The sequence below is a fragment of the Clupea harengus genome, chromosome 2, assembly GCF_900700415.2.
Source record: "Clupea harengus chromosome 2, Ch_v2.0.2, whole genome shotgun sequence".
Taxonomy (NCBI): domain Eukaryota; kingdom Metazoa; phylum Chordata; class Actinopteri; order Clupeiformes; family Clupeidae; genus Clupea; species Clupea harengus.
Window position 1 is genome coordinate 13,281,565 of NC_045153.1, and position 27,000 is coordinate 13,308,564.

General features: G+C 45.0%; 1 protein-coding gene across 1 annotated transcript in view; it reads left to right on the top strand.

Annotated features, from left to right (window-relative positions):
- The first annotated feature begins 511 nt into the window (after window positions 1–511).
- Window positions 512–27,000, top strand: part of xpo4 (exportin 4) — a 49,390-nt gene continuing 22,901 nt past the window's right edge. Inside the window, exons 1-7 of the mRNA XM_012842344.3 lie at window positions 512–654; window positions 4,796–4,901; window positions 8,535–8,676; window positions 9,903–10,041; window positions 14,817–14,933; window positions 16,543–16,696; window positions 22,108–22,220. Of these exons, the coding sequence (XP_012697798.1) occupies window positions 589–654; window positions 4,796–4,901; window positions 8,535–8,676; window positions 9,903–10,041; window positions 14,817–14,933; window positions 16,543–16,696; window positions 22,108–22,220 (837 nt within the window). The 5' untranslated portion in view covers window positions 512–588. The remainder of the gene's footprint in view (window positions 655–4,795; window positions 4,902–8,534; window positions 8,677–9,902; window positions 10,042–14,816; window positions 14,934–16,542; window positions 16,697–22,107; window positions 22,221–27,000) is intronic.

Below are 27,000 nucleotides of genomic sequence, written 5' to 3' on the forward strand. Positions count from 1 at the left end.
CTCTTGGCCACATGGCTTCCACGGCGTGTCCAAGGGAGTCCCCCCCCCCCCCCCCCCCCCCCCCCCCCCCAATATTGAGGTTAGGTAACTGGCTGGGCAGGAAGGCACAGTACTGAGCGTGTTTCTATCTGTAACCCACGTTGACACCGTTTCATGAAAACAAACAGCCAAAATGAAGTAGGTTCATCAGTCCTTGATCCAAGAAACCGTGGCGTTTTAACATGTGGACCCTGGCTTTTCCTGGGATGGTCATGTACCCAGAACATGCCCTTTAGTTGAGCTACCCTAGTCATTTTGAAATAAGGCATATGAACTGACGACTGCGCACATTTTTATGGCAAAGGTTGGGAAAATCGTGAATGACAGATTTTTAAAACTCGCCCAGATTGAAATTGCTCTCTGCGTACAATTGAGAACTCACACTCACACACATTCGATCTTTCACGCCTATCGTTTTGAGATTACATAACCTTCACGGGGTACGGCACCGAACCAAAACTCTCTGCCAAAAAGTCTCCATGAACTCATTGGCCCAGAGTACCGCTTAATCCCAGAATGCAGCGCATGGCGCGTCATTGAAGAGAGACCATGATGGCGGCGGTCGGTGCACCAGAAGTGATTTCACAGCTGGAAAGCGCTGCCAAAGTTTTAATGGTGAGATGTAGAACAACGTTTTTTATATGTGTAACTGTCTGTACTTGGCTTTCGCTTCTGTCTGAAGTTATGGAGAGACTAGCTTGTTAGATCGCCACAGGTATTGGTTTTGAGCAAAGAAAGCGATGCGTGGCGCAGTGCTTGTCTCACTCCATCCCGCAAAAATCCAACATAGCCATCATCTTATCCTCAGAAGCCACTATGGATGACACTGCCTGTTATGACGATGGTGGATAAAAACTTATCTTGTGAAACACATAAACATTTTATGTCTGCCACCCTTGCTGCGATCAATAAAAATGTGGCCAATATTGAACATTTAAAAGTACCGAAGACAGTTTATCAGCATCCCCATGTTTGCTCTTCGTCTCGGCTAGTTACACGCTGTTGATTCACTTTCGTGTCCATCCATGATCGAGCATGTTCGATAATTCTGTTTCGATTAGCCACAAACAAACGTACAAGTACCACATCTATTAGGTTGATTTTGATGTTAATTGTTGTAGTTTTTGTTTACGGTGATCCTTGTTGATCGAGGCTCTGTGAGCATGCGGTTGAACAGAGGCCACTTGGGACTGTTGTAGAGCTATACAAGCTAAAAGTTGTAAAGCAAACTGCGGCTTTATTGCTGGAAAAATTAACACTCTTAACACATTGCCTGTATTCCTTAACTGTTATAGCGAACGTGTATATTTGAAATTAGCGTCTCTGTGTCCTTACAGATAAGCTAGATAGCTCTACTGCTGGTGCTAGCTTAATGTTAGGCCATCTGATAGGCATTTTGGACCCCTATTCAGATTTAGTCAGGTTGGTTAGCGACATAATTTCTTCGGTTTTAGAACTGGTAAATAATTTCCCATGTTAGAAACAGAAATTTCGTTAGTTTGTCCTTCTAGTACATTACTGAAGTTAAAGTAGTTATCAGGTATAAATTATCAAATGAATTGGTTCATAACTTTGTAACCTGTCATGGCTTCTTATTCGTTCCTTTTTTGTCTTGTTGTTGGTCGCAGCATTCGAATGAAGTGCCTATTAGTTCTAAATAAGTCAATTGAATGTGCCAACATTTTACAAGAAGTAATAATTCACAATACTTAATATTCATAGACCTAATTGATACAGACTGTTATTGTACTGGTTTCTTAAATGACTGAAGAGGAGAGTGTTTCGTTCTTTGAGTTATAGATTATTAGTATGTGACCTGTAGCTTACACTAAATTTGTCCACAATGTTGATATGGTCTTTCTTCAACTTGGCATATTGAATATGTAAACAAAGAATATAGTTAGCTCTATGTTAACAGTCCAGTTAAGTATAGTTAATGTGTGTCAAAATGTGGTAGTATACTGTCTCTTTCCTGTTTTGGCAGTAGCTATATGTTTGACTTGAATGTTTAAAACGAGATACCTTTTGTTGTTTTTAACACAAGGCAATTGTAACTTACTGAAATGTAGAGTTTGTTATTCCTTGTAGGGTGTAAATTTGTAATTTTTAACTTATTTTAGCCTCACCGGATTCCATATGTCAAATTCCTCTCAGAATTCCCTTTGGTCTGTTGCTTACCTCTTCTAGAAAACCGCAGTAGTGGATCGGTATTTTAGATGGTTGGATCTGTAATTAGACTAACCTACTCTTCGATCCTCCTTCGAAATAAAAGAACTAGGGAAGACCATGGAAGATATAGACCTACTAGCAAAGGATAGGGAGAGCTGGAAGTCCATAGTGTTGGCCCTACATGTCACATAGGTGTAAATGATGATGATGATGATGACGATGATGATGACGACTCCTCTTCGTTCCTACCTTGTGTCTGTCCAGCCCATACATCTCTGCTTTACTCCTTTGCCTGGGTGTCTGTGCTCCCCTGTTAATGTCACGGACATCAATCTGGTCCTGTGTGTCAGGTGCTGTTTCTTTGCCGCCTTCTGGTTCTTGCGTGGTGTTGTCCCTTAGCCAATCAGGATGTGCTCTGGGGATCTTTTAGGGCAACGTGACTCACCAGCACTTGTTGTCAAAAGCCAATCCTAGGGGTGGGGAAAGCCAACAAGTATACGTAATTGATTTTCAGTCAGTGACAAACAACCATTAATTGTGCAAGATGTCAATTGCACAAGTGCTCAGGTTGTGTGTCTAGGGAATCGCTGTCCATCAGTGTTGTCAGAAGAAGTACGGAGTGCACCATCCTTTATCATCATCATCATCATGTTCTTCTTCTTCATCCCTTGTCTCTTATCCTCTCTGTTTTTCTGTGTTCCTTTTCTGCTCTCCCTTCCTGCCCAGTAACCTCTGTTAAGCATCCATGCAGGATGATATGGTCCTTGTCTGTAGATGCGGAGAAGTGGTGTGTGTGTCTATATTCATAACATGGTGAGCCCCAAAAGGACTCGGACCCTTCCATTGATAGCTGCGAGTCAGTAATCCTGTCTGTCTGTCCTGTGCCGTAGTAGCTCACATGCTTCCCATCACCCATCTCCGGAATGTGTCGTGACCTCTCAGTGACCTTTCGCAGAGGACATTCCGTACGGTTGGGCCTTCAGGCTCGCTCGGCCGGGCATCGCCAAATCACCCAATCAGATTAGGGCGAACGTGATTGGGAGAAGATCAAACGTAATAAGTAAACAAGAACATCTGTTGCCATAAATGCCAGCAAATTCACCAGCTTAAAGGAGCTGAGGCAGAGCCACACACCGTGGCTTCAGAGCACATCTCCATGAAATCACAAAGGGACAAAGAAAGGTGGCGCTTTATGGGGAAAAAAGAAAATCCTTTATCCTCACAAGATGACAGCGGGTTTAGTTGAGTGGATGGGTTAAGTTGTGTGTTTGATCATCTGCTTGAGGCGATCTATTACTAGGCTTTGGTAAATGGCTATTGCTGCGCAGTGGTTGATATGGATGTATCTGAGTCAATGGTATTTGGTAGGCGTTGGCCTATGCCTCACAGGTTTTTGTGAACCCTCTGTGTGTGTGTGTGTGTGTGTGTGTGTGTGTCGCTTGTAATTACCCACTTTAAGAGGGTCATAGTCGGAGGCACAAATGATCCAAGCTACAGTTTTGAGGACCAGTCTATCCCAGCTCTCTCAACCCCCCACCCCCAACAGTCAGTGTAGTATAAATGTTTCACAGTAACCGTGAAACTGCACAATACAAACAAAGGGTACATGGCTTACAAGATGCGCACTGACCTAAAACGGGCAAAAACCTGTTGCAGTTAGTGAATATGTTAATGTTAGAATAGGCTCATGAATCTGTGTGGCTGTGTCTGTGTGAGCTTGCATAAATGTGTGTTATGCCTCATAGTGATTTAGTAGATTAAGGTAGACGAGACGAGTGTTACATTCCTGTGGCCACAGCTTTGATGAAAGAGCCCTTCTCCTTTTTTTTTTTTTTACTGGAGTGAGGTGGGTAAGCTGCTGATGTGTGAATGCATGTCTGTGTGTGTGTGCGCGCGCGCGTGTGTGTGTGTGTGTACGTGTCTGTGCGTGTGTGTGTGTGCACTCTGTGTGTGTATGTGTATGCGTGTGTGTGTCTGTCTGTGCGTATGTGTGTGCACTCTGTGTGTGTGTGTGTGTGTGTGTGTGTGTTTGTGTCTGTCTGTGCGCTGTGTTTGTGTTTGTGTGTGTGTGGTGGCATGTGGATAAAAGAGCCCTTCTCCCGCTCGCCCAGGCTGCTGGTGGTCTGGAAGTGCTTGCGTGTTGTCGTTAAGGCTGGAATGTGATTTTCCTACGGTGCTGACCTGCTGCCTTTCTGCACACCAGTGCTGCTGGCCCATGGCATACACTACCCCTCAGGCAAGATGAGGGTCACTATCAAAGTCTGATACCTTCACTTGATGCACAGGCAGCACATGATTCATGCTATATATATATGTGTGTGTGTGTGTGTGTACACACAGAAGTGAGCTGTGTGTAGAGCTGTGTATTTATGCATAGAAGTGAGTTATAGTCTAAGGTGTGTGTGTGTGTGTGCAGGCATCTTCTTATACAGTACAGGTGTTTTTAGCTCTGCTTCTGTGCTGCGTGTTCGGTGAGTCAGCTATGTGTGTGTCTGTGAGTGTGAGGGTCTGCCCAGATGTTTTGGATGTTTCTATATGTATATATATGTGTGTGTAAACCCGGCTTCCTCCTTGTGTGTGTTTGCAGGCACCGCCGTCCATGGTCAGTAACGAACAGAGACAGCATGCTGAGCACATATTCCTCTCCTTCAGGAAATCCAAATCACCCTTCGCTATCTGCAAGCATATACTAGGTGAGTGGAGTCTGTCTGTCTTTCTGTGTATGTATGTATGTCTGCAAAGCCATGATCTGCAATAAACCTGAGAGTTCCAAAATGTACCATGAATTATTTCTTGTGATGATGCATCTTTTTTTAAAAATTTTTTTATCATTATTTTGCCCATTTAGTCATTTTATGCCCCTCTGAAATACAAAGAAACTATGAGTTATTCCTTGTCTAGCAGTGGAGTTAGAATGACTGTATACATAAACAATCCCTCCTCTATTACTCAGTTAAGGATATTTGTAATCAAGATTTGTGTTGGCTGAGTTATAGGCTAGATGTGATTTATTTCTAGTCATCATGCTACTCCTAGCCTGAGTGTGAATGCTTTGTCTAGACCAGTACATTTAGTTAGCCTTTATGAATGTGTCGTTAGTATAGGGGTTGTCATGTTGGCTAAGTATTGGTTGCCATGGTGAGTGTGGTTGGTTTGGTTCAGTATTGTTAGCTATGGCTAGTGTTGTCTGGTTGCAGCTGAGTATAGCTTTTAAGGGGTGCGTTTCCCGAAGGCGTTGTTTAACAACTACCATAGTTAAATGATTGAGAGATCATAATTTTGAAGACTCAGTCTCCATGGTTACCACGGTGGTTGGTCAATGACGCTTTCGGGAAACGCTCTTCAGGTTGAGTGAGGCAAAGCTGTTTTTAGCATAGGCTAGCATAGCTAGGCAGGTCGGTCTTCTTGTTGAGCATGGTTGGTCTATCTGCAGTGTTTCCCCTAGGTTTACAGCTTTGGGGGGGGGGGGGGGGGGGGGGGGGGGGGGGCTGCGGCACGGTGCGCGCGGCGTGGCGTGGCCACCGACACAAACGCTTAAAGGAATCATGGTGTTCATGTGTTTCTTTTAATGACAGCAGTCAATATAACAACTAAACATCGGAACATGTCTTTTTATGACAATTATCCACAAAGTGTGCAGCTTTTGTCGCTGCAGTGGTGTATCTTTCTGGGCTTCTGGAAGAACATTTTTTAAGATATTTGCGGCCTAAAATTCCTGATTTCGCAGGAGCTTTTCCAAAAAGTTGCGATGAAAGTTTTTATTTTTAGGTTTTTTTTGCAATGAAATTGGCGAAACAAGTGAAAGTTGCGATAAAAAGTTATGAATTGTCCTCTTTGTAATTATAATTGAGTTATTTGTTGAAAAATAATTGATTATTAAACAAACATTAATTCATCAAGAACAAAACGATTGAGAAATGGTCCTCTTAATAACCTCACCAATATGCCAAACAAAAGATTACCAGGACTACAAAAATGTAGCAAAATAGGCTTTACTTATCCACAACGAAGTGCACATGTTGGCATTACAAAAGGACCAGTACGACTGAATAAGATGTTATGAATGTCTCAGCCTTCATATGACGAAAAAAACAAAAAAAAAACAGCCTGTGTCACTATGATCTGTCTCGTCATCTGACGTCCTGCCTGTGTTTCTGCCGTTCTCATTGCTTATCAATCTGTTTTGCTATCCTTGTTTATTTATTTTATCCGTATAGGTGTTGATGTTCAATTTCATATATTAATTTAAAGTCGTCCAATTTCAAGTCAGCCATTCTTCAACACTAGCTGCTACCTTGTCTTCAAACAGAAAGTAACGTTAAATCTCCATGGCAACAGCTCTTGAGGGTTTGGCAAATAATCGGATTTATTGCTTCCTTCATTATTCACAGCAAAATAAATAATTTTCGTTACATTTCATAGATTTATTAGCAGACTCTATGTAAAAAGGGCCACGCACAACTCGCGGAAAAAGATAAAAAAATGGAAGCCAGATCTATTTCTGAATTTTCGGTGCGGACATTCTGTACGTGCGTTCTGTTTCCACGTCTGTTGTAGCCATTCTCATTGGGCCTCATTGTCGACCCTACCGAGGAAAAGATCTTTGCCGGATTCATGAACGCCTGGATATTAGTTTTTTAAAGCTTAAAAGTGTCCGTAGCTGTGCACTGGTTCTTAAGCCCAATTCTGTCCGCTGGTGGGAGCGTGCTCACCTGTGTGTGCGCGCACGTGTCTGTGTGTTTGTGCGCATCGCGGCGGAACTCTGCCATGCGCGATACAGAGAGCAGAGAATTTCAAACGCCCGACCATGTAGAGACAGAAATTACATGCCGTCGTGTAAATAAGATAAATAACATAAGGCTATTTATTTTGTTTAATAAAAGAACAAGCTATAGACCTGTTCTATAGGAAATGTAACCTTAAATTACTTCCGTTGTGATCTGGCGCTTTATAGAAAATAAAATTGAACAAAGTTAACTTGACCTTCCAGGGGGGGCGGGGGGTGCCATTGGGGGGGCGGGGCGCCCCCCTAATATAACGGTAGGGGAAACACTGATCTGACTGTAGTTGAGTGCAGTTGGTCTATCTGACTGTAGTTGAGTGCGGTTGGTCTGTGTGACTGTAGTTGAGTGCGGTTGGTCTGTGTGACTGTAGTTGAGTGCGGTTGCTCTGTGTGACTGTAGTTGAGTGCGGTTGGTCTGTGTGACTGTAGTTGAGTGAGGTTGGTCTGGTGCTAACGGTGGTGGCAGAGTGAGCTTGGAAAGCCCCAGATCTTTCTCCAGCTGCCTGCATCCTAAGGAGACTCCAGGATCTCTGTGTGTGTGTGTGTGTGTGTGTGTGTGTGTGTGTGTGAGTCATCCGTGCAGGATGACTGTATGCGTGGGGACATGAAGAAACTGTCCGGATGATGTATGACTGTGTGTGGACCTGTTGTGTTTCTAATCATGATGGAGTGGAAATGCACTGTTGTTGCCTGATGTGAGTCAAGCAAGCGTAAACTGTTCACGGCACGTAAGGGCCGCTGTGTTTAACAGCCCTTCCGGTTTCGCTACGGTGTGACACAGGCAGCAGCAATAGGAACTTTGAATAGGTTTGTAAAGAGCGATATAGACATTATAAACACAGTACACAGACATCAGAGGGGCGCTGTGCCCAGTGTCCATTTCTGTGTGTGTGTGTGTGTGTGTGTGTGTGCGCGCACCCCAGTGTCTGTTCCTCTGGTTGTGTGTGTGTGTGCCCAGTGTCCATTCCTCTGGGGGGGTGTGTGTGTGCGCACCAGTGTCCGTTCTTCTGGTTGTGTGTGTGTGTGCGCGCACCAACTTCCAGGAATGTGTGTGGGTGTTTGAGATATGTAGCTTTATAACAAATTACCAAGATTAACTGACTCATGGGCGGAAAAAAAGACACCTGGTTAAATATTGACATTGTTGTTTTTGTTGTTTTCTTTTTTATTAACGACTCGTTTTCTTTACAACTTGAATAACAACACATTGGCATTTCATCTGTGATAAAGAGAAGACACACCTTGATCTCCTCTGTCTTCACCTCCAGACATGTAGCGTAGTGTCGCGTAATGTCGTAAAATGGTGCATGCACGACTCACATCTGCGTTTGATGTGACAGCTACTTGTGTTTGTGTGTGTCACTTACTGGTGCTGTTCTTGTGTACGTTGGTGTGTTTTATATCTCGTTTTCTCTAAAATACTACTTTTTCTCTAAAATACTACTTTAAATGCGACCAGTAAGGTGGAATGTGTGTGTGTGTGTGTATGTAAAGTCTCTGTCCTCTCTGTTTAATATCTGTCCTCTCTCTCCTCTCCTCACAGAGACCAGTAAGGTAGACTATGTGCTGTTCCAGGCGGCCACAGCCATCATGGAGGCGGTGGTGCGGGAGTGGATCCTCCTGGAGAAGGCCAGCATCGAGTCTCTGCGCACATTCCTCCTTACCTATGTCTTACAGAGACCCAAGTGAGTCACACCCCTGTGTGTGTTTGTTTGTCTGTGTGTGTAGGTGCATTGAATTTGGCATGTTCAGTCACGAATGTGAAAGCTACAAAATTAACACATTAAAGGACTCCGCTCCTCCCTCGTCTTCTCACAAAAATGTGTGTGTGTATGTGTGTTTCATAATGAGTCATTACTAATCCTGTATTGCGCTCTCTCCACACACTGGAGCAGTTAGCAGTCTAATAGTTCATTAAGATGCAAGCAGCACCATGAACATTAGGTACACAGCAATTTGTTTATGTTCCATAAACATCACCTAGCTGTTTGAATACATTTGCACAATCACCCTAACTGCTGTTTGCCAATGATTCAGCAGTGGGGTGGTGTGAGCGAGTGGCCCTTTGATGTGAAGCTTTGTTCTGTTTGGGTTGCAGTGTTTTGGACAGACCTTAGAAAATACTACTTTAAATGCACACATGCAGAGGAGGAGAGCGATAAAGTTAAAAGATAAAGTTAAAGTTAAAAGATAAAGTTTGAGACGTTTAGCCTGGTGTGGAGCATTGCTGTGCAGACACATGTATGTGAAAATCAGATTGGCATCAGAATGCTTCCCCACCTGAATGGCCTCCTATTAGCTCTGACATTCCAGGCATGCATTACATGCTATGTCAATTAGTTTACATTCATGTGCATTAAGTGTAGACTAAAGAAAGAGTGCATTATTTCTTTGTACATAGGAATGCTTTTTGCAGCAGCTGCCCTAGGAGTTTAGGAGCCTGGAGCTAATTTGTTAAATTACAAATGGCCAGACTGCATTCTGAACATTTATCAGGACTGAGGGCGTTTTAAGGGTTATCCGTAACTCTTTACCCCCGAGAGCCAGAGCCACTATATGTCTCTTTGAGTGGAGTACCCTTGATAGAATATCTGGCAAAATATTAACAGCTTTTACAGAAATAATTAGAGGCATTTGGAGCACGCCTAACACTTTAGGAGCGAAATATGGTGAGGCTGTGATTTATTTGAAACTGACATCAGAACACAAGAGTGGGTAAAGACGCCCTTCTTGTATTTGTATGCCAGCTGCATTGCAACACAAAGTCGGTTGGAAGTTACGAGACTTGGACTCTTTTCCAGGTTATTTTCACTTATTCTCACAGGAAATGCAAATAAATGTGATTTAACAGCCAGCCTTTCCTCTGCTCTCTCTCTCTCTCTCTCTCTCTCTCTCTCTCTCTCTCTCATAGCCTTCAGAAGTATGTCCGTGAGCAAGTGCTGCTGGCCGTGGCGGTCATCGTGAAGCGGGGCTCGCTAGATAAGTCCATCAACTGTAAGGGCATCTTCCACGAAGTCAGTCAGCTCATCAGCAGCGGCAACCCCACAGTGGTAAGACGCCCCCTCAGATCTCCCAGAAAGATGTGACTCACACCTCACAAAAACATAACCTACACAACTACAAGCAAACCAAACCCATCCATAACTTTTTGATTGTAGCATCGTTGTATGTGATTGGCCCAAAGCATGCCACTTCAGCTGATGTGGGAAAGCTGTAAGTGGGTCACTTGTGAGAATGCTACAATGCATAAATGATCAACTGAAAGATGACCATTGCAATCAGCCAACCTTAGCTCTGTATCTTAGTTTACCCCATCTAGAAACATCTGACTATACACTTACTTATCACCTGACTTAAGGTACAAAAGCTCTATCTGTCCCAGACTGTTCTATTGTTCTAACTGTTTCCGTGACATTTTTTTGTTAAATTGTATTTATTTATTTATTTATTTATTTATTTATTTACCAGACGTTCAGGATATGCACTGGTTGGAACACCTGGTGAAAATGAAAGAAAGGCCTTCATTGACATAGCATGATGGCAAGCTTTTATCAGTGGCAATGAGGCTGTTGGTGGTGTTCGTAGGGTTTCGCACACCTTTTAGGTAGTAAGCTTTTAGCGCTCCAGTTTTAGACCAAAACTCCTGAGTGCTGATCTAATATCCATCTGATGTTTGGTGCGGCTGTGGGTCTTTCAGTAGGAGGTGTAAATCATCCAGTCCATCATGCGCAATGATGGGCCTACACCCTTCTCTCTCTCTCACACACGCAGTGTCAGGCGTTTCCCCTGGTCTCAGTTTGACTGTATGAGAATCACAGGCCCATAATGTGAAACTGAATCCCTCCGCTCGTGACCACCTCTCCTCTTTCACACCGGCGGGTGATGCATTGACTTCTGACACGTTTATGCCATTCATGAGCCAGTCAGGATTTATGGTCGTGCGTTATTCCGTCTTTATCTTGTTGACAAAAACCAGAGGGGTGAGTGACTGGGCGGAGCCATTATGCGGAAAGCTCCTGAATTAGTCGTTACTTCCCTCCGGAATGCCGAGGGGTAATGAGTCGAGGTAAGAGCAGAGGTCAGAATCGGAGGCGGCTAATTGAGAGAAGGAGGCTAGTTTTTTTTAAATAGTTTTATTTATTTATTTATTTATTTATTTATTTATTTATTTTTATTATTATTAATAGACCCTATCTAAAGTTGGGCAACAGTTTATACACATACACATGTACAGACAAAGCCATACATTCCCATATACAAAAACTATATAAAAATAAGGCCGAATAACAATATTAATAATAATAACAACATTAACAATGACAAAAATAAAGAGTGGGATGGATGCATTATCAGCAAAGTCACCGTACTCGCACAGGTGTAAGCATACGAGGACGCGACTGAGGGGGGCAAAACCCAAACAAAAAACATATCAACAAGGAAAAAACAAGAAAACTAAACCAAACTAGACAAACATACATATATAAATAGTGACAAAAACACAACAAACAAAAGTAGTAACAATACTGAAGAAAATGTGTGCGTATGAACCCAAAAGAAAAACAAGAATTATCACGCCCATCTTTTATAATTGTATATATATATATATATATATATATATTTTTTTACTCCTTAGTCAAATCCAGTTTTCCCGGAGAATAAGATTTTCCCATTTTTGTGTAACCCTATCACTCTCATCCCCAGCAATTATGGCTTCCAACATATTGTTTAACATATTTCTTAAATAAAGTTGGATTAAGCTCATTCATATTTTGAGATCTAAAAATGAATGCCTTGGCTAGAAGTATTACTATGTTATTCAACCCATTGCCACCCATCTTCAAATCACCCAACAGAACTATATCAGGAGATGTTCTAAAGTTCTTAGTGCTGGGACCTATCCATCTATGTACAGTCTCCCAAAAATGTGCTACTACAGGACAATACCAGAATAGGTGTAACAGATCATCTTCTTCTGCACTACAAAAGCGACAGGAACCCGACTCCTCAATACCCCAGATGTTTAACATTTTCTTAGTCGGGAGATATTTATAAATAATTTTTATCTGCAGCATACGTAGTTTGGAATCAACAGTTGTAATATAAATCATATTAAATACTTTATTCCAGTCAATAGGAGTATCAAATTGATTTTCCCAAAAATTGCAAAACTTGTGTGGAAAGGCTGTCAATTTTCTACAATGTAAAACATGTGTATATACTGCTTTTGTTTATTTTACATTTGTTAAGCCATTTATACTCTCTAATGCAAGGTCTGCAAACCAAAAGTCGGTCTGTATTATGAATTCCTTTTTTCCACCTCACTGGAACTGCTGCACACCGCTGATTGTATTCAAACAGCGTACATAATTTCCCAAAGATCTTACAGAAAGTATTAAAATCATATAAACTTCCTTTTGGATCAATCAGGTCATTAACAAATATAATCCCGTTTTTGATGAGAGTTGGGAAAAATAGAGGTTTACCCTCTATCAGTATGTTTGAATTTAACCATAGTATCTGGCTTAAGATATCGTTTGGTCCCTCAGGAGGATGGTATTGAAAGTGTAACCAAGCCATTATTGCTTCATTAGTAAAAATCGAAACATTTTTTAAATACTCTTTTAAAAACCAAGAGAAAAAAGCAGCTTCCAGCTGAATAAATGGAAACAGATTTGTTTTGAAGAGGGGGAGGCTAGTTTTTTTGTTGTGTGTGTGTGTGTGTGTGTGTTTTTTTTTTTTTTTCGGATTCAACTGACTAATGCTTGATGACACAACAGATCCCTAGAAACAGTGTAGCTGGAAATTTTCAGCTACGCAGAAGGAACAGTTACTCATATGGTTCGCTTCTGCAGATGACAGGAAGTGATGCGGCACTCTGTTTTTGCTGGGTTTGCAACCCTGGCTGTGTTTCTTGTGCCCATCACCCACTGGCGGGCGCACAGCAGTGGGCTCCGTCTCTGTGAGGACGATGAGTAATTGACAAAGTGAGTAATTGGACACATTGGGAATGCTGAGGTGTTGCCAAACTAGAGAATTCAGTTATGGATAAATAAAAGGTTTTTGTTTACTGAATTTTGCACACCATATTCTCGAGAATTTGTAAGGATATCGAAAGAATGTAAAGATTCTGTTTTCTTCAATGTATATCACTCTTGTTGCTTTGAAAGCCTCAGCAAAATGTGGAGCCCCTTATGTTGTGTTCTAGTCCAACAAGTTTTGTCTCTCTTGGGTTTGTCTCCGTCAGAGGCATAAACCTCCCTTAGCTTGACGGCCAGAGACCCAACCTTTTTGGGTCCATATTTTTTTACTAGGGACAAAGTCTGCAAAGTAAACCATTTGTTTCAACCACTGACAGACTCGTAAATGTTATTATAAGGGTCTGACCACCTGGAAAGGATCCCTATAAGCCACCTCAATAACTGTGAAGAAAATGACTCTGTACTGCCAGTGTTTTTTTGTCCTGTCAGTTTTTCCGGTCTCCTGACGTAGCACCCCATTCAGTGGCCGTAGTTGATTAGCCTACTGTGTAGTGCTGGAGAAGGCACTCAAAGGACAGCGCCTCCCCTCGATAAACGACTACAAGCAGTTTACTTTGATGTGTGCTTGCACCGTAGGATTCCATGGTAATTCCGCATTCCACTTGCTGGTTTAAGTGTTCTCACTCAGTGCTCGACTGGTTTTGATCATTTTTGTCCCTAGTGAAAATCCTTAAAAAGATCTGAAAATAGGGCCCAGGTTGAAGTTTCCCTTGAAGGGAAAGCTATACTCTCGCTGTAAGTCACTTTGAATGGCACCTGCATAGTGTTTCATCTCCAGAAGATGGCGCTCTCACACAGTGAGTGCCTCCCAGAAGCGTTACCACAGACTGCCGCCAGCAGACTCCTGCCTGAGTTGTGGATTGAGCTGTTTACAGAGTGTTGTTGTGTTTAATAGTTTTATGATCATGGCATCCCTGGCGCTGAGACAACAGCAGCTGTTGCCCTCGGTTACGTGTGTGTTTTGAGAATCCCTGGGGTGTCGAGGGATTCTAGAACTCCAAAGCCAAGCACGCAACTGAAGCAGTGGAACGCCTGAAGCTGTAGGGAGAGGGGCAGGCCATGAGAGTAAGGGCATGCCATTGGATCAGTAGGGTTGCCTCTGTGAAGCTGCTTGTTTTTGGAATTTTGTTGTTTGTGTTTTTATGCGTCAAAGACAAAAAATTAAAAAAGATCACAGTAGAATGTATTGACCGTAGATTGTTGGTTGTTGTTGAGAGAAGTCAGACAAGTTGTTTTGTTTGTTTTGGTATTCCTGCTTCAGGCTTTTATACAAAAAAAAGTTTTTGAAGTGAGTTTTTGGAATTGCTTCCATTTATTTAATTATTTTATTTCATTAATACAAATTTCATTTGTCAACAAAATCTCACTCAATTTGATCCAGAATAGCATGAAGTTGAGCTCCGTCTCGATGAGTTCCTGCTCTTGTTATGTGATGAGAGGTATATGAGGCCGGCCATATGCCGCTGGTGTGGAGCGGGTTTATTTGGTTGATGAATGTCCTGGTTAAGACGGCAGCACGTGCGGGTCACACGCTCATGCTAGGAGTCAGCCAGCTGCCCACGGCAAACTCATCAGGGGATGACTGACAGTGCCCAGCAGTCATGAGTAAACACACACACACTCACACTCACACACATCAGGGGATGACGGACAGCAGACGAGTAAACACTCACACACTCACCTCTCAGGGGTGCGCCGTTTGAGTGGGTGTTTGTGTGTGAGTGTCAACCATCACCTTTAACCTCTGACCTGTGTGTGTGTGTGTCTGTCTGTGTGTGTGTCTGCAGCAAACGCTGGCCTGCTCCATCCTGACGGCGCTTCTCAGCGAGTTCTCCAGCTCCAGCAAGACCAGCAACATCGGCCTCAGCATGGAGTTCCACGGCAACTGCAAACGCCAGTTCCAGGTCTCTGCCCACATCCATATAACCTCACTATCATACATGTTAAACCAATACAATACAGTTCTGGACCCATTTTCACAAAGCATTTTATCTTGCCTCCAAGAGTACTAAAAGATTCGAGCTAAAAGTTTTTAAATTAGTTTAAAATCCTATTCACAAAGCTGCTGAGACCACTTTTACGTTAAACTCTAAGTTTAGAGAGACTGAGACAGTCTCATGTACAAGCTTGCTTTCAATGACCTTGGGGGATTGGTTGGTGAGTGACAGGTCTGTGCCGGTGAATAGGAGTGCACTTCATAGCCTACGGGAACAAAGAACAGTAGTTAAATGTATAAATATGACACAAGCTACAAATTATATAATAACGGAATATGCTACCCACAGACTGAGTATCTTCCCATAGTTTTCAAAATGCCTTTTGTATGATGACACGTTTGTATAAACAGGAGCTTGTTAAATCTTACAATACAACATTACTGTGCGTTCAATTAAATTTCGGCAATGAATAGGTCGTTTCGGTTGGTTGGTGGCATTATTACATCCCTTACGAGCTCCACAATTATTCCCCCGTGGTTGAGACAATTTCTGGTTTAAACGATTTAAGCATCTGCATTACAAAACATTGTGACGTGGAATGATAGAAACTGCCATTTACCGTTTGTTTTGGTCTGGCTGAGTTTAGTAGTCCTCCTGACTACTCCTTAGTTCTTACTCACATCCCAATGTCCCAAAGTTAAGACCGACACGACCATTAAGTCGCCAAGTTAGGAGCTACTTTTAGCCTGAAGATGCTTTGTGAATAAAGGCCCAGTTCACTTCAGTTCAACTTTTGTTTACATACTACTGAACGGTTGTTTACATACTACTGAAACAAATATCGTTACAAATCTCATCCAAGGCCCATCTGCTTTGTTGTATAATCTGTGAGTTATGATTTCAATAGCTGGTTGTTTTTGTAATTTCCCTGCTCTCTGTTCTTTCCTCCCCATCTCTGTACAACCTCTCTGACTCATTTTCCTTGTTATGAGCTCCATGTGTCTATGCATTAGAAATGAGTCATAAGCACACAGGCTATTGTCTAGGGGTGTGTGTGTGAGGCCAGTGTGTGTTGTGTGTAATGAATGTCATAATCACTCTTTTGCTTTTGTGTAGATACACATGTAACTGTAGCGTGTTCTATTATCATTTTGGGAATCACTGAAGACGTCTGTGTGTGTGTGTGTGTGTGTGTGTGCGCATTAGGCCTGACTGTCATTGTATTTGTGTTGACTGATCGTTGTATAAGAGATGAAGTCAGCAAAAATACACCTTATGGGTGTTGGAAGTCTTGTCCCCAGTGAGAAAATAAGTCCATACAAATATTTGTCAATGAATATACTGTTCTGTTGGCTTAGTTCAGTTATTATTTTGTCATATTATCGTGTGAGTAAATGTGTATACAACAATGTGATCAGCAGATCTCTTATTGTATAAAATCTGAATAGCCTTTGTGCTGATGGATTGTGTTTGTGTGTGTGGTTGTGTACAGTACAGTTCTATTGTATGATGCATCATACTGATGTACGTGTGTGTGTGTGTGTGTGTGTGTGTGTGTGTGTGGGGGGGGGGGCAGGAGGATGACTTGAGGCAGATCTTCATGCTCACCATGGAGGTTCTACAGGAGTTCAGTCGCAGGGACAACCTCAACGCTCAGATGTCCTCAGTGTTCCAACGTTACCTAGCGCTGGCCAATCAGGTGCTCAGCTGGAACTTCCTGCCACCCAATCATATCCTTTCATTCATGGACTGATGTTTGGCTCAGGGTTTTGGCTCTACCCTTGTGTGCAAACATTGAACATTATGTGTGTGTGTGTGTGTCCGTCTGTTTGAACAATCTTTGTTGTGCGTTTTCTTTGGTGTGTGTGTGTGTGTGAGAGAGTGAAAGAGAAAGAGAGGGGTGTTTGTATGGTCACAAGTCTCTGAAGTGATAGGCCTTCAGCCTTGCCACATGTGTGTTTAAAAGGTATTTGGTTCCTCACGGTATGCGTGCCATATATAGGATGCGCGTGTGATGCCAGTGTGTGTGTGTGACCAATTGTGTGTGTGTGTGTGTGTGTGTGCATGCATGCATGAGTGATTAAGAGTATATGTGTCTTCAACTATGTGCTTGTTGTCTGCCTTCAATGCGATTATGTTCCCTGGCTCATATGTGTACCCTATATATCTTCTTAAGAGTGTGTGTGTGTGTGTCTGTATGACTGTCAGTGCTGGCATACTTTTGCTAATGACACACGTGTGCCACATGCCTTGTTGCGTGTGTGATTAAGAGTATATGTGTCCTCAGCTATGTGTATGACTGTGTATGTGTGTGTGTGTGGCTATGCCATTGAGATCTCTGAAGCGCTAAGCCCCTGCAGGCCCTCTCTCTCTCTCGCCACTGCTGCTGGCCGTTTAAAGGGATCTGCAGTGGCGACGGTGCCAACCAGGGTCACGGATCACTTTCAAAGATACGCCCACACCCACTCCCTGCTTGCCCTCCACCTCAATAACCAGCCTTCCCTCTGCCCAACGAAATGCCAGGCATGCTCTGTGTGTGTGTGTGTGTGTGTGTGTGTGTGTCCTTGTCTGTGTGTGTGTGTGTAGTGCTCAGCAACTGGGTGGTGAATCAAGGAGACTCCTTCTGGAAATTGATCACATTTATTAAGGCCTTGGGGAGGAGTGTGTTTGTGTGTGTGTTTGTCTGTCTGTGTCTCGCGTCGGCACTTTAATTGCGTGCCCAACAGCCGTTGGCGCGTCCTTAAAGCATGGCAGCGTGTGTTTGAGTGTCTCCTTTGAGTGTCTGCTTCACTTAAACAAACGCCTGAGGCATTGGTATTTGTGGCTGTGTGGTTGTGTGTGTGTGTGTGTGTGTGTGTGTGTGTGTGTGTGTGTGTGTGTGTGTGTTCCTCTCTGTCTCTGAAGTGAACAGCAGAGGCATGCGTGTCATCTCTCCGCGCCACCACGTGTACGTGTCATCTGTGCGAACCGGCAGATGCGCCTGTACTACAGCATGTCTTTCCACGCGCCCTTTGACCTTTATAGCGGGTGGGGGGAGGGGGGGCGGCAGCAGCAGCAGCAGCTCATTACCCGGTCTTATGCCAGTCGTGTGGCTCTGAATGGCCAATGGGAGGGGGGGAGGGATGACAGACAGCTGTTTCAGCCAATGGGTCTCAGGGGAGGGTGGACACACTCTGAACTGTAACAGGAGGAGGGTCACTAAGCCTGCTGGGCCTACAGAGGGGATGAGTGGGAGAGAGAGAGAGGGACAGAGAGAGGGGATGAGAGAAGAAGAGACAGAGACGGACGAATAGAAGCAGAGGTGGTTAGAAAGGCAAAGGGGTGGCGAGGGAAAAGGTGAGTGGGGCAAAAAGGGTATTGAGAATGAGAGAAGGATGGAATGAAGGAAAAGCCCGTAGAATGAAGTGACAGGGGAGAACAGGAGAGAAGGAGTAGTCTGGAATGAAAAGCTAGAAAGAGGAAGTCAAGAAGTGGGGGAGAGAGAGAAAGAGGGAGCAGAGGGGCATTCCTCAAGTGTTATTCCACATGTCCCACTCTGTTTGGCTGTGTGTGTGTGTGTGTGTGTGTGTGTGTGTGTGTGTGTGTGTGTGTGTGTGTGTGTGTGTGTGTGTGTGTGTGTGTGTGTGTGTGTGTGTGTGTGTGTGTGTGTGTGTGTGTGTGTGTGTGTGTGTAGGGGGGGTCTTCAGAGGAAGGATGTGACACGTAAACCCCGTCTACTGCCGGGCGGACATGCGTCTTATCCCAGCTGGCAGCTCGCCTTTGCCAGCGCTCGAGTAACTGTTACGCGAAAGTAAACACAGCGGCACGTCTGTTTGACACTGTATACACACACGTACACACACACTCCTCCGGCAGCTCATTTTGCACAGGCTGGAGCAGTTTAATAAAGCCTGCCGCTGATTAAAGACCCTCGACCCGGCTAAAGTCGCTAAAGTTTGCAATCTTCCCAGCAGCCCCTTCTGCTCGGACCCTAACACTCCATAATTCACACACTCCTGCTTTTGCGTTTCCTCGCCAGGCGCCTAATTCTGTCTCTCACACACACACACACACACACACACACACACACACATACACACACTCTCTTTGCTCTCCCCTGGCTTTTCACTCCTTCACACACGTCATATTTCAAGGAAACACGTTGTGCGACGACCCCTCGGTTTCTCTCCAGCACTCGTTTATCAACCGCTAAAACACTTTTCTTTTTTTTTAGGGCCGCTTTAACGAGCAAGTATTTCGCCGGGCAGAGAAAACGTCCCCGTTAGAGCAGCCTCTTTAAATTAGGGAGCGAAACCTCAGCTCACCGTGACCGCAGAAGCCTGTTTTGAAAGTTAAGTCGTCGACAAGACCGCAGCGAGTCACTGAGTCTCCTCTCATCTCCTAAGAGGTGAAACCTCGTTTTGGGGGTCCTTCATTACGGTTTCTCTGTTCGAGTTATCAGGGGACATGTAATGGAAAGTTTAAGATGCATGAGCATGCAGAGGCTGGGCTGGGGTGGGGGTGGTCCGGTGGTCGCGGGTAGCGGTAGCCACGGTTAAAAGTTCAGCTGCCTCGCCTGTGACCGCAGGGCTGCATTTGAAATGCGGGAGCCTGGAAAATTCCTCCACCCGTCAACTGCACCCGGGCTGATATAAGAAAGGGGCAAGGGGTGATCTCCACCCCGTAAACTGTGTGTGTGTGAATGGGTCTGTGTATATGTGTGTGAGTGCTCGAGTGTGTAAAACTGTGTGTAAAATCTGATTGTCGTCTGCTGTTTCGCTGAGTGTGGTTTAACGAGTGCTGGGTGTTCATCGTGGTTTGGTTTGTGTGTTACTGGCCCCTGTGTCTCACATTATTTAAGACATATCTTTTATTTAATAACCTGTCTCACTCGCTGAAGTATTATCCAACTAATATCCAGCCAACTCCCTCTGAACAAACACCTTTTATTCCTACGAACACAAGCCAAGCCAATGTGATCAGACGAGAGTGAAACACGCAGGGCTACGACATTCAGGCTTGTCAACACGAGCACTCAACAAGGCAACATTAACAAGTCATTAGGGATAACAATAGCAAAATCTAACTCCCAGTCCCATGTGTGCGCAGATACATAAACACACACACACAGACACACACGCGCACACTCCCTCACTTACAAGGTGATAATGTGGTTGTGAGTATTTGGCTATTTAGCACGAACAGCTAGTTTAGACGTCTTATCCCGTGTGTGTGTGTGTGTGTGTGTGTGTGAATGAGGCAAAGGGCAGCTGATGAGCAGGCCTATGGAAAAGAGTGGGCATGTGTGTGTGAATCACTCCAGTTCCAATTTCATCCGTCACCTTTGATGTCACACAAACACACGATCACACCACACCCTGTTACCTACACAGACATGTACTCTTAAGGACTCCACACACAAGGTATAATGTCTTTATGCTTATTTATTTGTTGTTTTATTTAATTTAATCTGTATACTTAGAAAATAGATGTGCTGGGAGTAACTGCAGTATCTGAAATCTGATATTGACACACTGAAAGTTTCTAGGGCGTTAGGACGCACATCTCTATGTTCATACACACATTAACTCTATGGCTCACACACGTACACTTACACATGCCCATCAGATCACACGCACAGTGCTTAAAAAGCACAAAGCACACACGCATGCTTAAACGAATCATATCACACACACACACACACACACACACACACACACCCCAGTCTTCTCTGCTGTCAGTGTCTAGGCACCCTCAGTCACGGTCAGTCCTGAGTTCCCACCGGCCGTTTAGCCAACCAGACGTCCGTCTCTCTTCCCATGTCTGGCCTCTGGCTCTCCTCCACCTCTAGCTCCTGCACCCGGGGCTGGTCAGCCTCCAGTGCCCAGTCTCAGGCCCTGCTCCCTGGGCTTCCAATCAGCCCCCCCACCCCCGCTCCTCTCCAGACCAGACCAGGCCTCTCCTACCGCAGGTTCACCCAGAGTTCTGTGGCGGCTGCACTATTTTTACCCTTGCCGTAAAGTCGGCTCTGTGACTAGAGGAGAGGGAAGGAAAGAGTGGGAGAGAAAGAGAGACAGGGACAGAGAGTGGGAGAGAGAGAGAGAGAGAGACAGGGAGAGAGAGTGGGAGAGAGAGAGAGAGTGGGAGAGAGAGAGAGAGACAGGGAGAGAGAGTGGGAGAGAGACAGGGAGAGACAGGGAGAGAGAGACAGGGAGAGACAGGGAGAGAGAGAGAGACAGGGAGAGAGAGTGGGAGAGAGACAGGGAGAGAGAGTGGGAGAGAAAGAGAGACAGGGACAGAGAGTGGGAGAGAGAGACAGGGAGAGAGAGAGAGAGAGACAGGGAGAGAGAGAGAGACAGGGATGGACGGATGGAAGGGGGGTAGCTTTATACCCAGACATAGTTTGTAGCTTAAAGCTGGCACCTGTCTTGAAGTGTGTGTGTGTCTGTACATGTGTGCAGAGTGGCGGAGTGTTCCTGTCTGTGTGTGTGTGTGTGTGTGTGTGTGTGTGCGTGCGTGTGTGTGTGTGTGTGTGCGTGCGTGCAGGGAGTGACTGTGGGTCCAGCCCAGTGGAATGCTGGCCTGTGCCGGTGACTGGCTTTGATCAGACATTCCTGTGGGAGTTTCCTCCGAGAGAGAGAAGGAGGAAAAGAGGGAGAGAAAGAGAAGGAGAGAGCACTTGGGGCAAAGGCTCTGACGGAGGAGGTAGACCTACTGAAGGGAAGGAGAGAGAGAAAAAGACAGACAGGCAGAGGGTGGGAAAAGAGACAGTGTGTGTGAGTTACAGTGAGTTTCCACTGCCAAGATAGAAAGAGTGGGAAGAAACTTAAGTTTAAAAAAGAAAAAAGGGAGAAAAGGAGCAGATGAGAAGAGAGAAACAGAGGGATCAGGAGGGATAAAGACAGGTCTTACCCAGGTCAAAGAAGAGAAAAACAATTGAGCAGGAGAAAAATTGAGAATTAAAAGGGGTTTTAGAGAGAGGGGGAGAGGGTATATCGAGAACAAGAGGAATAGACAGACAAAAACAAAGAAGTGAGAGACATAAGACGGATAGAAAAATAAGAGAAAGAAGAAAAACGAGACCACTTGCGTGCCCTTTTGAGCCTGTGTGTGTGTGTGTGTGTCTGTCTGATGCTCCTGTTGGCCTTAACCGGATGGTCACTGGGCAGACACTACATTGCCATGTTTGAGGCCACCCAGAACGTCATGCTGAAGCCCACAGAGTCCTGGAGAGACGCCCTGCTGGACACGCGCGTCATGGACCTCTTCTTCACGGTAAGACGCACACTCTTCCTCTTCCTCCGTGTGTGAGACTTCTAGTTTTCTACTTCTGTCTTCTAACCTGGGGCATTATTTGTCTTGTTGGGTTCAGTTGTTATTGTGTTTGCCGTGTTGGAGTGTGACTGAGTTGTGAGAGTCCTTCTCTGTCCTTCATTGTCCGTTGAGCCAAATCACTCTCCTCTCCATCTCTCTTCTCTTTTCTATCTTCTATCTGTTCTCTGCTCAACTCTTCCCTCCTCCACTGGTCTACTGTCTCTCCTCTCCTTTCTTCTCCGGTCCTCTCTTCTCCTCTCCGCTCCTTCCTTCTCCTTCTGTCCCCTCATCCTTTTCCTCTACCTCTCTCTCTACCTCATCTCATCTTTCCTGTCTTCCCTCTGATCCCTTGTCCTTTTCTATATTCTCCTCATTTCTCTTTCTCCTTTCCTCTTCTGTCCTCTCCTCCTGTCCTCTCCTCCTGTCCTCTCCTCTGTTGTATTTCCTTAGGTCTTTTCTCATGTCCTCATTCTCAACGCTGGTCTTGTCCTTTGCTCTTCACTCTTTCCCCGGCACTGTCCTATCCCTTCATGTCCTCCTCTTTTCTCTCACGACCCTTTCTCCATCTCTTCTTCACCGCCTTTTGTCATCCTGAATTTTGTCTCTTGTGTTCTCTCTTCGCCTTTCCTCTCCTCTCCTCTGCATAGTCCTGTTAGACAGATGCATTCACAAGGGATTCTCTTTCATATTCTCTCTCCTGTACACTCTCGCATTCTCTTTTCCATCGCTGTCTTATGTTGAAAGGTCAGTGCTTATGTGTTTATAATAATAATAATAATACTAATAATAATGCATTTTATTTATATAGCACACTTTAACAAACAAGGAAGTCTCAAGGTGCTTTATGTGGCTGTGTGTTTGTGAGCGAGAGAGCGAGAGACGACACTGCTGTTATGTTACGGTCGCTGACCTGCGGCCGAAGTGTTAGTGTAAACGGCACGTCTGGAAATAGCCCCCACCGGGATTGTGTGTCGAAACGACGGTGTAAAAACTGGCCAGGGAGTGTGCAGGGCTAAAAAGTCTCTTGAAAGGCAATGAATTTAGTCATCTAAAAATAAGAGTGATAAAATAAGGCCTTAATTGGCAATAAAACGTCAAGTCTTAAAAATGGTAAGACGAAGTGGGATTTTACGAATCGTTTTTTTTTCTGGCATTGCAATTTAAAATGTTTAAATAATTAACATATAACAAACCTACAAGATACCTCTCACATTAATGTCACGCAGATCAGTATTTCGGAACCAACAACACTCATGCTTCATTGCGGGTGGGATGCTCAGAGTAGTTGCACTGACGTGGGGAAGTGCAAATTTAATGAAAATTGGCTATTTTCCTGCATGGCTGAAACGGGTACCTAGCAATATATCTATGAGGCACGGTGTAGTTTGTGCAGGATGTATTTCAAACTCAGCCAATGGGAATCAAGGCAGTGGAGTCCCACACGGAGACTGAGAAACACAAAATGACCAAGGCAACCCACCAACAGACGCCAGGTACTCCCCCAGTTCTGATCTACCCTCGTCTCCACCCCCCTCTCCGACACCAGCACCAGGGCAAGCAGCAACAGATCTCCGGACAGCGTTCAGGGTGTACGAATACACTGAAAGCAGGGGTACTGTAGTGTGTGAACACAGTGACAACACACCAGTCATACAAGTTAAATGGGGCAGTAGGAGTCTTATTCCGTGTATTGTTCCCGTACTCCGAAATTGCCAACACATTTGCATGCAGTTCCGACAAGACGGCCAAGGCGGTTTGGATTAGCCCCCTACATCTCTGATCGGCTCGTTGCGGACGCTGACAGGGACTTGTTTGCTCAACGAGAGCAAACCACGAAAACCAAACAACTTAATCTGCATGTCTGCTGTTGGTGTGAAGATCACGTCCAGATCAGATTTTTGGGATCGCAGTTCATGAGACATGGAGCAGCAGCCCAGGACGTACGCGCGAGCTGAGAAAAAGAGTAACTAAGTAAAATTGCAAGAGACATACTATTTATTTTTTGTTGCTCTGTGACGTAAACACTAAAAGACAAAATACTTGATGAATCCAGTAAAATAACTGGATTATAGTTCACAGCCAATACAATCACAAGCCAATGATTTTTAGGTTATTTTATGTTATTGTTTTCCACATGTTCCACATGTTCCAGTGTTATATTTTTCAATATTTGAGGTGGGTCATCTAGCTTTTTTTTCATTGGGGAGGTAGCTGGGTGAATGGATGGGTGAGAGACCAAGATTGGACATCAGAAGGCCCTTGCTGGTCTGTCTGTCGACCTTATCACTGAGTTAGTGTGTGTGTGATTGTGCGTTTGTGTGTGTGTGTGTGGAATAAACCTGTCAGCTCTCCCCTTTCCACATCCAAGGACCACGGCTGCCAAATAATGTGCCGCTTTCCCTCCATTACACACTCGCTATTTCGCCTGCGGCCAAATACTGCTCTGCTTTTTCTCCATGCGAGTGCCGCAGGGGTGGGCTTGGGTCGCGCTGCTGTCAGATAGTGATCCACTTCCTGGATTGAGTCTGCAGGCGAGGCGCGGAGGTGCCAAATACCGCTCCATTATTACTCTGCTCCACTGAAAGATGGCCTTGCACTTGAGACGGCTGCCAAATAATGGCCTCCTTCATTCAGACTTCTTGTTGTTGTGGTTGTTATTGTGGTTTCTGCCATGTTGTAAACATGGGGTCATCTCATTGGGAAGGCACTATGAAAACACCCTGGTGAGATGATGTCAAGGGTGTCTGGTGACATTAAACTTGTCTGGACAGGCATGACTGTGTGTGTGTGTGTGTGAGGGAGAGAGAGAGAGCGAGAGAGAGAGATGTGGGCCCTAGACATACATTGGGGACTAGAGGATGAAGGGTGTTGTTCGTTGTTAATTGGATGTTTTTGAGGCGTTTTGGTGTAGTAGTGGTAGCGGTTTAGTCTTTGGTGTTTCTTACCCAGGGCGTATTTTATAGAAGGGCCCGTCCCCAGTCTAGGGCACTTTATTGGGTGCTGTGTCTGGTTGAGGAGTTCAACTGGTAGAGTTTGCTCACTGATTCAGTGTGTGCCGCGTTGAGGGCGTCTTTGTCTGTGCCTGATGGGCCAATTTTTTTTTATTTGCCAAATAATAAAGTCCTGGTCTTACGCAGGTCTTTGGTTTTAGGGGGGTGTCAAGCTGACAGGGTGTCGTCTTTTTTTGGGTGGGGGGTGGAGGTTTGATTCATTCAGTGTTTGTGGTATGTGAGGTAGGTGGGGGGGTTGTTATTGTTAGGATCCGGAGTGTGGTCAGCTGTCTCTCTGGGGGTGTCTGCGTGGCTTAGTGTGACCATGGGGGTCCCTGTCTGTCTATGTTTGTGGAGTGTGTGTGTGTGTTGGGGGGGCACATGTGTGTGTCACTCTGTCAGGGTTTGTGTTTTTGTTCTGGGGCGTGTGTGTGTTCTCTGTGTGTGTGCGTGTGCTCGTGCACGTTGACTTGTCTCTGTAGGGTTTATTTGTCTTTGTGTGTGTCTATATGCGTTTGATGAGTTGTGTACTTGTGTTTCAGATTGTGTTCATGTGGACTGGTGTGTGTGTTGTTGGCCCTTCTCAGTGGGGATTCTTGTCTTTCTGTGTGTGTGTGTGTGTTAACCCATCAGCTGCCAGGTCTCTCTCATCTCAGCTGTGACTGCGACAGCCGAGAAAGACCATCTTTTTCTTTGGGATGGGTTGCTTTTTTTGGGGGGGGCTCACTCAGGCACGCGCCGTGGGGTTCAAAGGTCAGGTTGGAGCCGCGGCTGGCTTAGCTCCTGACCCCAGGATTAGGGACCCCATTTAACAACCACCCATGCCGGCTCCCCAAAATCCACCTCATGTCTGAGAGCGTCACCCAGGGGAGCCCGCCTGGGAGTCTGCCTGTCAGGATGGAGGGTCATGGAGAGTGGGGTTAGAGTCATTCGCTCCTAAACAAGGCTCAAGTGGCTGAAAGCACCATAGGGATTTAGACCGAGACAACAGCGGGTGAGAGAGCACGAGAGAGAGAGAGAGAGAATGAGCAAGAGGATGGAGAGAGAGAGTGCGAGAGAATGAGAGAGAGAGAGAGAGAGAGAGAGAGAGAGAGAGAGAGAGAGAGAGAGAGAGAGAGAGAGAGAGAGAGAGAGAGAGAGAGAGAGAGAGAGAGAGAGAGAGAGAATGAGAGAGAATGAGAGAGAATGAGAGAGAGAGAGAATGAGAGAGCATGAGAGTGAGAAAATAAGAGAGAGAGGATAGAGATGGAGAGGGAGAGAGAACGAGAGTGAAGGCCAGCACTAAAAATAACCTCCCGCTCTTTGTATTCTTTAGCACCCAATAAAGCGGGTGCTAAGCTAACATTTTCCTAAGCAGACTTCAATCACATTGCGACGAGTCACTGTTTTGCAGTTATAAGAGGAGGGGTGGGCTTCTTTCATTGTGCAGACACACACAGACACACACACACACACAGACACACACACACACACACAGACACACACACACACACACACAGACACACACACACAGACACACACACACACACACACAGACACACACACACACACACACAGACACACACACACACGCAGACACACACACACACACGCAGACACACACACACACGCAGACACACACACACACGCAGACACACACACACACGCAGACACACACACACACGCAGACACACACACACACGCAGACACACACACACACGCAGACACACACACACACACAGACACACACACACGCAGACACACACACACGC